Source organism: Emys orbicularis, chromosome 5 (genome assembly GCF_028017835.1).
Source record: "Emys orbicularis isolate rEmyOrb1 chromosome 5, rEmyOrb1.hap1, whole genome shotgun sequence".
Classification (NCBI taxonomy): domain Eukaryota; kingdom Metazoa; phylum Chordata; order Testudines; family Emydidae; genus Emys; species Emys orbicularis.
The window spans coordinates 21,988,158-22,002,660 of NC_088687.1; the positions used below are offsets into that span (position 1 = coordinate 21,988,158).

At 43.2% G+C, this 14,503-nt stretch overlaps 1 protein-coding gene across 2 annotated transcripts in view; it reads right to left on the minus strand.

The window, feature by feature from the left end:
- GRID2 (glutamate ionotropic receptor delta type subunit 2) overlaps positions 1–14,503 on the minus strand; it is a 1,035,124-nt gene that overhangs the window by 323,794 nt on the left and 696,827 nt on the right. For both annotated transcript variants that reach the window (XM_065405037.1, XM_065405036.1), the window contains one exon: positions 9,224–9,385. In XM_065405037.1, the coding sequence (XP_065261109.1) occupies positions 9,224–9,385 (162 nt within the window). The remainder of the gene's footprint in view (positions 1–9,223; positions 9,386–14,503) is intronic.

Genomic DNA, 14,503 nt, shown 5'->3' on the forward strand with positions numbered 1-14,503 from the left:
AAATTCATTCTGAATGAATGAATTACTTGATGAATTTAACCATTTATTGTGTTCTAAAATACTTTGCAAACATGGCTTTATGTTTATGAATTATGACAGCTTCAGTGGGATTTAACTGGTGCACAGGCCCTGTGCTAGCTCTCTACAGAGGTGTGAAAATTGTTTTTTCCTGTGTGAAATTCACAAACGTTCACAAACAGTGGGGAAAAGGCAGCACAAATGTGGAACAACCAAACACCTTTTTTGCATTCCCACCCAAGTACTTCTCCTGCTCCAATAATTGCAAACAGCAAGATTCTGCATTCATCTCAGAGGACTGCTACTATTTTCAACAGATGACACTGCAGGTAGAATTTTCTCTCTAGTCTATTACCACTTCCCCTGCTTCTGAATATTTTCTAAATATTGCAATGTGTATCTTTTAAAGAGTCACGGATTTCTTGTCCTGGTTTTCCCTCCAGGAATTTGAGCTAGATTCCATCTGAGTCTGAAATATTGTCAGATGGTGCCATTCCTTGATCTCCTATTTTGGAATGCACGTTTTTAAAAAATATTTTTTCCCTCTGAAGAGTTTACATCAATTTCTTTGGGTATCGAACTTTTATCTAACTTTGGGCTCAATCATGAGCCCATCTTGCATGCCTATACATGAGAGTAGGGTTTGTAACAAAGCCTCCTTTAATCACCTATACAGAAGGGAGAGCAGCCTTCACTACTCTCCTTTCCATGCAGACTGGCAGGGTGTAGGCACATCTTTGGCTCTAGGCACTACCCTTCCATCCAATGCACCAACTAGTAGAGCTGAGTCAATGCAAAAGGGGAAACTGACCAGACTGAGGGCACGTCTTCACTACCCGCCGGATCGGCGGGTAGCAATCAGTCTATCGGGGATCGACTTATCGCGTCTTATTATCTATCCCTTTCTTAATATTTCCCAACATTCTGTTCATTTTTTGACTGCACATTGAGTGGATGTTTTCAGAGAACTATCCACAATTGATCCCTGATCGCTCTGCCGTCGACTCCGGAAATCCACCGCGGCAAGAGGCGGCAGCGGAGTCGACGGCGGCGCGGCAGCAGTCGACTTGCCGCCGTCCTCACAGCCAGGTAAGTCGACCTAAAATACGCCACTTCAGCTACGCTATTCACGTAGCTGAAGTTGCGTATCTTAGGTCGACCCCCCGCTGTAGTGTAGACCTAGCCTGAGACTCACACAGTCAGTGTCTGATTCCTGCTCTGGTTTGGGAACAGCATAGCTATCCTTTGCCTGGTTCTCAGACTGGATAGTAAAGCTATAAATTAGAGCTGGGTGGAGGGTGTAAATTCCATTTTTACAAAAGATTTTGAAATTTGGCTTTGTTCCGAATCAGAATGAAAATTAAACTTTTCAAAATGCTCAATGAAGGAAAAAGCTGTTTTGTTTTTTTTTAATGTTGACTGAAATGTTTTGCTTTAACAGAAGCTAAATGTTTTATTTTAATTTTGACATCTTAAACTTTGTATTGTACAAAATAAAAAAAATCCAAAATAAGTAGTCCCTTTAAATCAAAAAACATCTACATGTTTTGTTCCAAAAAATGTAGAAATGAGACGTCTTCCGGCCCCGCACCATCCGGTTTCCTTCCAAAACAAAGTTCCAGCAAAACTGACCCAATTTTGTGAAGCATTTTGAGTTTGATGGAACTGCATATTCTGAGGGAATGTGTGTCTTCTGAAGTTTCTCCAACCAGCTCTAGTTACAATCCAGTCTTCTGTAAGAACCAAGTTCCATTGCTTCTTTTTAAATATTCACTTCTTTTACCAGTTAAACAATCTCTCCATTTCTTAGATGCTTGTTCCTTTCCCAGCCCTCTTCTTCTTATATACCTAAAACCCCCTCAGATTTCCACAGTTTCTTGTTCTCCACCTTTCTCTCTCATCACTCCTTCACACTTTTACTGCTACCTTTCTTGTACTGCTCTACACTTGCTTTACATCTTGCACAGGATTCTTCCTCTCAGTTTACCTCTGATACTTCAAGTTTATCTGACTCAAAATTTCTTTTTTAATTCTCAACTATATAAATCAAAGTAGTCCCACAGATTTCAATGGTCAGTTCACATACATTGAGGTATTTTACCTAGATGCAAAGATTTTCTTAGTCTGACTTTAAAACTGTCTTGGTCCAGCTTTAATGGTTAGGTGAAACCCAGATAGAGAGGGAAAAATCAGCTGTGTGGAAAATCTCAGGCTTTTCTATTTCCTACTCTAGGCAAGCAAAGGGCAGGTCAGCACCCCTACCTGTGTGCCATGTTACATGTGCTGTTTCTACAAAGTACAGGGCTAGTTAGCAATCAGCCAAGGGGGAGCAAGAGGCAGAGCCCTGGAAGGAGGGAGAACTTTTCTCCGACTCAGTCCCCCTACTGATCTCAGGCTGGTGATCCTTCCTTTCTCCTCACAAAGCCACCTTTCATCTAAGTCTGCTTCTCTCACAACTCAGCCCAAAGGGCCTGCAATTGGCTGCATGAGAGCCTGGCTGTGTGGGCATTTCTGGCACAGAAGCTCCTGCAATATTAGGCCATGCTACACTCCTGTGTGGGCTTGCCTGATGCATATCAGATCGAAAGCCACAGGGTAGTTTATGCTTCACGTGGTGCTATGAATGGAGTGGCATACCCGTGTGTTGCTTGAAATCCTTCTCAAGCTTCTGACTCCTATTCCATTTGTTCCCTTGTTCAGGCCTTTCTCTTAGCCAATGAAGGGTATGGATACTCCACTTCTTGGAAATAGAAAGAACTAAGATATGGCAGCCCAACAAGCTCATTAGTAGGTTCTGTATCAGGCCCCAAAAAGTCAATGCAAAGACTGTAGGGAATTACATCAACAAGGTCTCAAGGTACTTTTCCCATCTACTGCCAGGGAGGAACTTTATCCAAGCTTTAGGCCTGGCAGCAGAAATCAAAGCAAGCAATCAGGCATTTGCATTCATAGACCTAGGTGCATGGTGTAGATTTATATACCTTGAGCCCATTAATCCAAAACACTACCCAGAATCTTGTGAATAGCTGTTACAGAATGTGCAATGTATCTGCTCTATAAAGCCCCACATTTATTTTAAAGTCACAATAAGAATCTAGCTATGGAATGAAAAACTGCATGTTTACAATACTAATAGATGAGTACTAAAAATGGATAACCTCAATTTCTTTCATATGAATACTTGCATTTAAATAGCCAAATGGATTTTTGTGAAGAAAAAACATATTTATATGTGGGACCCAGACATTATATGATAAGTTTTACTCTTGGACAAATGGTTATGGCGGAGCTGTGAACAGGGGTTCATATGTCAAAGGCTGGCAGAACCTTAGCTATAGCAGTTAGAGAGGAAATACTATTACAATAGCTCCGTCTCAGCCCCCAAACAGTCCAATTTGCACTGTGGAGACTGTGGTTTTCTGCAGCCTAAGAGAGGTTAGAATCGGAACGAAAAGCATTGAAAAGCAAAAGCCCAGTAGTAGGGATTTCAAATCAGAAATTAGATTAGAAATTACAAGAAATCCACCCGTAAGCACACCCATCCTTATCAGTTTCAACTGTATTTCCACCCATGGTACAGTGTTTCTAAATTTAAGGGCTGTGTTATTTATTTAAACCAATTTAGGTAAGATGCTCATTGGGGTACTCCAGGAACTATTCCAATATGTAGAATTCCCAGAATACAGTGAACATTACTATGTTCCCCCTACCTTCTCCCATATAGGCACACAAATCAGAGAGTGAAAATCTAACTTTTACCCATCCCTAGAATTATCGCTTGGGAACTAATTAGTCTACGCTCACCATTTTAAAAACCAAGGTATGATTATTTTTAAGTTGTATTTTGTTAGGTATATACAAGCCATCATGGGCATGGGTGCCCTATAATAAGTAAAAATGTATTATTATTTCATGTCTCTGAGGGAAGCTCCATCAGAATAAATCTAAACAAATGCATGCAACCTAATCTTAATTTTGGAGGAACAGATTGGCAGGAAGCAGAATCTGCTTTTTTCAATGGGTTTGATTACATCCACTAGGAGCTAAGTGTAATAGCTAAACATTTGGTGCCATTTTTCCCTATGCAGAATTAACCTGCATATGGGAGTGGAAAATCTGAGTTTTAGCTCACAGAGTTATCTGTATATTCCCTCATGGCAGGAGGGATAGGTTAACCACCAAAACCTATGGAACTTGAGGGATCTCCTAGATGCAAAGAGAATGTAGATGGAGAGCCTTGGCCTCCACACTGCCAATGCTCCTATAACATAGACCCACAGTTTTGGCTTGGGAAGAATCCAGCTGAGCAAGTCTCTCTCACATTCCCAGGTGCTTCCAAGCCCCAAGCCCATCTCTAGGCTTTTAGGTACTATAGGTGAAGTTCAGTAGGTGGACCATGTCCCCTAGTAGCATTACACTTCCTTGCAAATCATTTTAAAAAGAAAACTTTACTATGTCTCCTTTGCATTTTTCTTTCCTTTAACTATATGACAGAACACATTCCCTTCCTTTTTTAATCCTGTTTTCCCCTCAAAGTTATTTTTCCTGTAGGGTGTAATATTTTTTCCTCTCTCCCTCCCTTCTATACAGTGCTGTTTCAGGAACTCGCCTCTCCTTCAGACTCGCTACTCTTTTCTGGGGTTCCCCAGCTCTCTCTTTGCTCCCTTCCCACAGACTCTTATTCATTGTTCTCTCCCACCTAACCCATTATTCAGATACTCTTTTCTTCATTTTCATGGACACAAACCCCGCCCACCAGACATAGCCACTGCCCCTTTCTAGATATGCACAAGCATTTCTACTCTGACACACATTGCCATACATGCACCAATGCTCTCAGACAACCCTGCCCCCCTACATACCGACAGCCCTTTCCCAGAAACACCATAATCACTGCTCCCTTCACACTCGTCTCCCTTTTGGGAAATGGGCAGAAGGAGACCAAGAGAGGGTCCTTTTCCTATCCTAGAGCAGAATGGCATTAAGCAGGGTCTCCAGGCTAATACACTCATCGGGGCTCAACTCACTCTGCCTTATCTAGTCTCAGACAAGGCAGAGCCAGTTAAATCCTAAGCATTTGCTTAGCACTGGGCTGTGCTCCGCTGAAGGAGACAGAGGAGAAAGATCTTCAGTGGGGAGGAGAACATCTGGAGTGCGATTGGGTCCTGAATGTTCAGTGATGCCAGGGCAAGGGATGAGGGAGAGAAAAAGGCAGAGCACTAGGACCCAACGGGAAGCAGATGAAGAAATCCTCAATAGGGAAAGGGTGTCTGTTTTTTAAAAAGTTTTCTGCCACTTCTGACATAGACATAGTCTGTCTGATAGCAACAGTCACGTCTGGCCTGCATTTTACCAAAACTACAAAGTAGGGATCCAGCAAGACTCCTACGAATGGGCTTTTATGTGTTCAAAGGAAAAGGGGAGCATGGCACAAAGAGAAATCCACCTCTCCATGCTATTCCAGCACTGGCCCATGAACGTAGGCTCCTGTTCATGTGTGGAAGTGGAGGACTGCATACACATGGGAGGCTATGCATTTGGATTTGATTTCGCTTTGTAACAGCTGTAGCATTTTGCACTTGAAAAATCTTCTTCTGTCAAGATGGTACAGTACAAACAATATTCAGGTGTGCCTTCAGTTTATAAACTTTGACTTCTCACCAAAGCCAATTTTTGCAAACGGGGCCAGGAGAGACAAAGACAAGGAACTCAACCTCTGGCTAGGGTTGCACATTTCAGGAATTACCACACTTTCAGTTAATCCACTAGTGATCTAACCCACATCCCTTACATAGGGTTTTAATTTGCTCCTGCCTTCTCAAAGACTTTCACATTTCCTTTGGTTGGTCATTTCTCTTTATGTTTCAAGGAGAATCACTTCACAGATTAATCTTCACACAGTGTAGGTCTTGTGTGAAAGGTCACAGGAGGACTTTGTTTTATTAATCATCCTGTTATAAAAGGCAGGAAATAGAAAAAGACAAACTGGAAATGTTAGTGAGGATGACATGGCAAAGAATTTAATAAACTCTGCAGCATCTGAAAGCAAAAAGCTGACAGCGTGGTAAGAAACAGCATAAATGATGCTCATGCAGGAGAATGGGAATGGTACGTGTCACAAGCAAGCTAAGAAAAAAAGTAGAAATGCAGTCAGACATCCCTTTCAAGGATGTGTATCCCTAGACTCAGTTTAGAGAATGTGACATGGCTGGTTATATTTGTCTGAAATGCACCATTCAGATAACAAGTGTTAATCCTAATGGGAAAAGGTAAAGTGGGTTTGTTGGCTGAGTGTCCCACTCAGGTATGAGTAAGTGGAAGTAGCCCTCAGAGAAAAAGGGTGTGTGCTAGGATTTAGCAAAGACAGCTCCTGAGGAAGGATACCCTAGGAGCAACCAAGCCTGGGAAGGTGTATTGTAAAGATCAAATAAACGTAGGAGCAGCCAAATCTGCTTGATGGATTTCTCTGGTAACTTAAGTACCATTGTAAAGGCATTTAAGCTACTTACTGCCCCCTGGTATAGAAGACATGGCGTAGGTGTCTCTACATGCTGGTGAACTCCAGCTACAAGAATGGGACCTGGCGGGGCCAGGAGCAGTCAGTAGCATACAAACTGGGCCTGAGGCTGCTTTGCTTTATGTAAGGGGACTGTTGCCCCCTTACTAACATTCAGTAGGGGTGTTTTGATTGGCTTGCTCCCAGTACTAAAAGGGGAAGGGTCGATGGCAAATCAGGAGCCTGAGACTGACAGTCCCCAGGAACAATGGGGAGAGGCCAATGCTCCAGATCAGCCTGATTGACAGGCTAATCAGAGGGTCAGGAGGCGAGGGAGGCCCCGTCCTCCGTGTGAGCTGGAATTGCCTGGGTCAGACTGAGTGGGGCCGAGCTAAGGAGAAAGCAGGGGCCCAAGCTGAGCTGGAGAGCAGAACCGTGCCAGATCCAGAGGGGCCAGAGCTGCAGCCCCAAAGTCAGAGCACAGCCAGGAGAGAGCAGGGGCCTGAGCTAAGTTGCTGGGAGCAGAGCTGCAGCCCCAAAGCTAGAGCACAGCCAGGAGAGAGCAGGGGCCTGAGCTAAGTTGCTGGGAGCAGAGCTGCAGCCCCAAAGCAGAGTCACAAAAGCAGCCTGCAGAGCAGACCTGCCCTGGGAGGAGAGCTGCAGCAACCAGAGCCAGAGGGGCCAGAGAAGCAGCCCAGGGAGCTGGAGGCAGAGCAGCAGCAGCAGCCGTGCTGAGGCAGAGTGGAGCTGGAGCTGGGGCTGGAGCAGTCCGGAGCTGGGTGCGGTGAGCAGCTGGGGAGAGTGAGGGGGACCCTGGCAGTGGGCCCAGCACAGGGAGATACCTCAGCCAAGAGGCCTTGCAGGCCAGACTTGGAGGGGGATCGTAACCCTGACAGGGCGGGGGCGACGCTGGGAAGAAGGGTCCTGCCACCTAGAGCCTGAGAGCGTGTGGCCACCGCCAGAACAAGTGTCCAACCCACAGCGTCCCTGCAGCACAGCCAGGGCCTGAGAAGGAGGCCCGGGACCTACAAGGAACAGACTGTGAACTGCCCTGACGTTCCAGAGACACTGCTTGTGATATTCCCTGCCTCAGAGCAGGGTGATGTGTTTCCTTTAACCTTTTCCATTTTTCCTTATTCTTTTTAAAAAGTAATTGTTAATTAAACAACTTGTATTTGCTTTAAATTGTATAAGATGATCAGTGGGTCAGGGAGGTGCCCAGTGCAAAGAGAGTACCCCGGAGTGGGGACACCCTAGCCCCTGTCCTAGGTGACCACAGCAGGGTTGGGGGTCAAGCCCCCCAGGAATCCTGGGCCCAGCCTTGTCGGGGTTTACGAGGACTCTGCCAGACAGGAGAGTGGAAGGGGAGTCCTCAAGGGCAGGGAGGCCTCTGGGTAAAGGAAGTGGGAGCGAGGACTCGGATCCTTTCGCTAGCCCACTTCACCGGGGTAGTGCAGAAGCCAGGAAAGTTCCCCACAATAGCGGGACCATTCCCCCGCTTACATTTACACCAGGACTAGTGCAGATTGGCCCCAGGATTGGGAGCAGCATGAAGCTGGTTGAAAGAAGCCATCTTTGTTGCTGCCAAGTCTACCTGCTCTGGTAGGGCTTAGGATCTGACCCAAAATGGCTGCCTCTCGTTACTTTAAAAAGTGTTGTGTTTTTTATGTTAACTGCCTTTTGAAAAAAAGACACTTTAATTCTTCTTAAAATAAGATTAAACAGTTTTGTAATTTTTGAAAATCACTGTAGTTTTCCTTCATTAATACAATATAGGAATTGCCAGCACTGTGTAAATATACATTGCAGGTACATCATTACCAGAAAGATATTGACAAATTGGAAGGATTTCAAACAAGAGATACTAATATGATTAGGAATCTGGATCAACTGACTTATGAGGAAAGATTAAACACACTATGTATTTCTTGGATAGGTGCTGACCAGGGAATGCCATGGTAATAGTCTACAAATATTTGAAGGGTATAAACAACAAGAAAGGAAAGGAACAACTAGGAATAATAGTATAACACTAAATGCCAGAAAATAAGACTGAATATCAAGAAAAAGTTTCTTGACACTGAGTATAATTAGGATATGAAATAATATTCCAAGAGAAACAGTGGAAGCCCATTCCTTGGGAAACAAAGCTGGACAAAGCAGTATAAATTATACCATAGGGAACAATCCTGTACTGGCAGGGTATAGACTAGATGACTTAATAGGGTTTTTCTGGCTCTGATTTGTATGATTCTATTACATTATGCCTGTAGGATTTTAATAATGAATTGCACAGACTATTAGCTGGATGCGATTGTTCCAACCTTTTTTCTTATACTGTTTTACTGACAAAGGAAGGACTGTAATTCTAATATCAATTATCTTGGAAAAACTGATCTGTGTTTTTTTACCTTCCTACCTCCTGGGCATAAAAATAATGTGATTTTTTTTTTTGTGCTTGAAATACCCATGAGTCTGATATTCAGCAACCATAATATTTTTGTTTCAAATATGCCCATTAGAAAACAACAAAACAAAACCAAAAATCTTTAAGGAGAGTTTTCCATTAGAACTTGTTTTGTCATTGCACTAATGCTATCGCTTTTGGAAAGACACTGCTGTTAGCAAAAATAGAACACCTTTCATCAAATGGGATTTGTTCCTCACTGGAGTGGAAACTAAAGAGAATGAAATATAGGAGGAAGGTACCTTCTTGATGGTATCCAGCATGGATCGCCCTCCTTGCCAAGGTTTGGAATTCTTTCTGATACAAGTCAGGCTAGCCATGCTGTGCCACTTCCGGTCCTCTAGCTTCTTATGAAAAGCATTAGCCAACAAAAGCACAGTGTCATATATGTAGAGGTTCGAAATCTGTAAAGAGATTAGAGATTGATTATTAGCAGTTAGTGGACACACGCTGGCAAACAAAAACAGAATTCATAATCTGTTTGCCTCAGCTGTTTATTGCCCACCCTGTCAATAACTAAATGATTTACTTGGTATTAAACAGCTTTAAAAAACCTATTAAAATAACCACCCCTTAACTATGGCCAGGTCTACACTACCGCGGTAGTTCGACGGCTGGCAATCGAAGTTCCGGGTTCGATTTATCGCGTCTGGTCTGGACGCGATAAATCGATCCCGGAAGCGCTCGCCGTCGACTGCGGTACTCCAGCTCGGCGAGAGGAGTACCGCGGAGTCGACGGGGAGCCTGCCTGCCGCGTGTGGACCGCGTCTGAACCGCGGTAAGTTCGAACTAAGGTATGTCGACTTCAGCTACGTTATTCACGTAGCTGAAGTTGCGTACCTTAGTTCGAATTTGGGGGTTAGTGTAGACCAGGCCTAAGCTATCATCAACAATTTAGGGCCCTGATCCTGCAATGAGATCCAGGCTGACTACCTCCACTCCTGCGTGAGGCACAGGGGCCCCGTTACCTGCACAGATCCAGCTGCTGGATTGGGGCTAAATTATTATCAGTTTCTCCTGTTTCTAGTCAATTTCCAAACAATTTCATGATCTGGTTCTCAAGCACTAGTATATTTTGAAATGTCTGGGCTTCCCACATGGTAGGTGCACTTGTTTGTAAATGTATCAGGGTCAGACAGCTCCTGTGCACCTGATGGTGGCCTAGGTGCAGCACCATGCCTCAAATTTTTCCAAAATCTTTCAGCAACAGAACTCAGTCGTATCTCTCCCTGATAGTCCAAAACAAACAGAGTCTTCACTCCAGCCTCCAGCTAGACCCAGCCCCAATTCCAGGAGGGTTTGTTCTCTTGCTCTATATCCCACACCCCCATCCAGGGTTTCTTGCCTGGAGTCTGGCCTCTCCCAGAGTCCACAACTCCTCTCCAGCCCCATACATAGGTTTCTTCTCTCAGCTCTTCCCCATGACCTCCATCTTGCCCACCTGTGGAGGCAAGCTAATTACACTGGTCTACAATTTTTGAGACGTCGTCTGCTTCAGAGATAAAATGTGCTATTTATTATGTATTTTGATGTGCTGAATTCAAATATGACAATTAAAACAACTGATTGGCTACTGTTTCTAAGATATTTAAGTTTTTACATTTTATGTCTATGTATATTGTGTAGATAGTAGAGTTTTAATCATAAATTGTAAACCTAGGTCTTTTCATGTGTTTATGGTTGCTTTACATGATAATATTTCACCTGTCCTGTTTATGTAACACTTTAAAAATCAGCAAAAGCATTATATAAATAAAATTTATTATGAAACAAAAGGCAAAAAACTATTCTGTACATAGTTTAGTCCTATTCAGTGTCTACTCGGCGCTTCTTGGCTTGTCTCTTGTATTCATTAAATGGAGCATCTCTTGTCACTGTCCAGCAATAGTCTGCAAGCATTGATGGGCTCCATTTGCCCTGATAGCGTTTCTCCATTGTTGCAATGTCCTGGTGAAATCGCTCGCCGTGCTCGTCGCTCACTGCTCCGCAGTTCGGTGGAAAAAAATCTAGATGAGAGTGCAAAAAATGTATCTTTAGTGACATGTTGCAACCAAGGCTTTTGTATGCCTTGAGGAGGTTTTCCACCAACCACCTGTAGTTGTCTGCCTTGTTGTTTCCAAGAAAATTTATTGCCACTAACTGGAAGGCTTTCCATGCCGTCTTTTCCTTGCCACGCAGTGCATGGTCAAATGCATCATCTCGAAGAAGTTCACGAATCTGAGGACCAACAAAGACACCTTCCTTTATCTTAGCTTCACTTAACCTTGGAAATTTTCCACGGAGGTACTTGAAAGCTGCTTGTGTTTTGTCAATGGCCTTGACAAAGTTCTTCATCAGACCCAGCTTGATGTGTAAGGGTGGTAACAAAATCTTCCTTGATTCAACAAGTGGTGGATGCTGAACACTTTTCCTCCCAGGCTCCAATGACTGTCGGAGTGGCCAATCTTTCTTGATGTAGTGGGAATCTCTTGCACGACTATCCCATTCGCAGAGAAAACAGCAGTACTTTGTGTATCCAGTCTGCAGACCAAGCAAGAGAGCAACAACCTTCAAATTGCCACAAAGCTGCCACTGATGTTGGTCATAGTTTATGCACCTCAAACATTGTTTCATGTTGTCATAGGTTTCCTTCATATGGACTGCATGACCAACTGGAATTGATGGCAAAACATTGCCATTATGCAGTAAAACAGCTTTAAGACTCGTCTTCGATGAATCAATGAACAGTCTCCACTCATCTGGATCGTGAACGACGTTGAGGGCTGCCATCACACCATCGATGTTGTTGCAGGCTACAAGATCATCTTCCATGAAGAAGAATGGGACAAGATCCTTTTGACGGTCACGGAACATGGAAACCTAACATCACCTGCCAGGAGATTCCACTGCTGTAGTCTGGAGCCCAACAGCTCTGCCTTACTCTTGGGTAGTTCCAAATCCCTGACAAGGTCATTCAGTTCACCTTGTGTTATGAGGTGTGGTTCAGAGGAGGAGGATGGGAGAAAATGTGGGTCCTGTGACATTGATGGTTCAGGACCAGAAGTTTCATCCTCTTCCTCTTCCTCGTCTGACTCAAGTGAGAATGAGTCTGGTGCATCAGGAACCGGCAGTCCTTCTCCGTGGGGTACTGGGCGTATAGCTGATGGAATGTTTGGATAATGCACAGTCCACTTTTTCTTCTTTGACACACCTTTCCCAACTGGAGGCACCATGGAGAAGTAACAATTCTGGTATGATCTGTTGGCTCTCTCCAAATCATTGGCACTGCAAAAGGCATAGATTTCCTTTTCCTGTTCAACCACTGGCGAAGATTTGTTGCACAAGTGTTGCAGCATATGTGTGGGGCCCACCTCTTGTCCTGATCTCCAATTTTGCAGCCAAAATAAAGGTGATAGGCTTTCTTAACCATAGTGGTTATACTGAGCTTTTGTGATGCAAAAGTCACTTCACCACAAACATAGCAGAAGTTATCTGCACTGTTCACACAAGTACGAGGCATCTCTGCTCACTTTGGCTAAACAGAAATGTGTCCCTTTGCAAAATCAAACACTGACAAATAAGAGAGCACGACACTGTATGATTTCTAGAGCTGATATAGGGCAATTTGTTCAGCAGAGTGATGTAAGATTCGTTATGATTGCATCATCCATGACTTCTAGGAATAACATGATGCAATTCATATAATGTATGACGCAATACCAGCTTCAGATTGCATCAGTCATTGTTTTGCCTAAAAAGCAAGTACTGTCCAAACCCAGTCATAGATTTATTCATAGATCCAGTCAAAGATGTATTTTAGTCATTTCTGGTTTAAATTGAGATCCCTTCCCTTTATAACTCACTTATCCTCCGCCATTCCCAAGTCAAGGGTCGTATATACTGACCCAATAGCATATCTTGAAAACTAGAGCCAATCAACAATTTTAAGCATCATTTTCGTTCTCAGTGACCCAGAATTAGTAAAGTTTGACTACATTTATTTCAGAAGCATTTTGGCTGTAGAGCAGTGTTACTGGTATGTCACAGCTGGGATGGGTTTTTCCTCACTAAACAACAAGAATTTAATTTTTTTCCAAAAGCTGTTTACCAAACCAGCATTTTGAGGCAAATATGGCTTGTTAATGCCCCAGTAGGCACACATTTTCTTTTTCATTTGGTGGTTCATCATGGCATTTATCATGTAATTTTATGATTTTCAATTGATCAATCAGTGTATTTCTTAGTACGTTCAGTTCAGGTAACGGAAATGGGGAACACGAAACGAGACAGTGAGATGTTCTAGTCCCTATTACGAAACTCTCAGTGAAGTCATAGAATTTGCAAAACACTCACTTGTGCTCGTTTCTGTTTGATTACTTTCTAATATTTAAAATAGAAATTCTGAAATTTTTAGTAACTTAGCATCAGCACTGGATGCTCCCTATGCTTCAGTGAAAAAATGTCAGTGCCTAGTAAGGCTATTTCAGCATTGTAAGAATTCCATAATGGTAATATATTAACATATTAAATATGCACATAAGGCCTGTTTCTGCAATGCAATGAGTGCCCTCGCTTTCCATTAACTTCTGTGGAAGCTGAGGGCTCTTAGCACCTTACAGTATTAAACTCTCAGACGATATATATATTTATGCCCAGAAGTTTAAGTGCAGCATCCAACAGAGGATATTGAAGCTCAGCAGAAGAAACAGAAATAACCTGCCTCCCCCTCTTCCAGTTATCTCGATTAACTTTTTTATATATTTATTTTTTAAATGCATATTCACAAGTTCAGTCAGACATTAATGATAAGATATAATTCAGTATGAAGTAATAAAGGAACAGAATTCACAAGCTCTTCTGAAACAAACAATTTACAAAATGGCCTTTTTCAGTCATCTCTGTCCTCAGATGGCAGGGGCAGGTGTCCTGCTAATGCTATCATAAAGAGACATCATTAGCTCCATCTGACAACAAGGTGCTCAGAAGCAATATTAAGTTAGAAGACAATCATATCTAGGGCATTTGACAACACTCTTTTCAGATCATCTATCAGTCACTTGAAGTTCTTGGGCCTGTGGCTGTCTAGGGGAAACTCAGGGTTTTCCGAGTTACACCAGAAGGTTCTGGACACAGTTGCCAACTTTCACCTGATAAATAAGCACCCCGACTTTCACAATAAGCCAAAAATCAAGCTGATCCCATTTCAAAACAAGGCCAAAACAAGCCAATCCCTAAGAACCCCGACACTCTATGTGACCAGATCCCTGCGGAGTGCAGTCTGGGACTGTGGTGGGCCCACTGTGTATCCTGGACTCTCTCCCCCGCTTGCCGGGAGCCAATCAAAAAAAGAAGCAACAAGCTACAAGAAGCTACAAGCCAAACAAGCAACAAGCCAAGAACTAGCAACTCACAAGCCAATTAAGCCAAAAACAAGCCCAATTTCTGGTGTTTTTTCCCCCCGTGGGTTTGGCATGTCTGGTTCTGGAGTGTTCCCAGTATCTGAAAACTAATTAGCCAGTGTCTATTAGCTATTTGATGCAGGA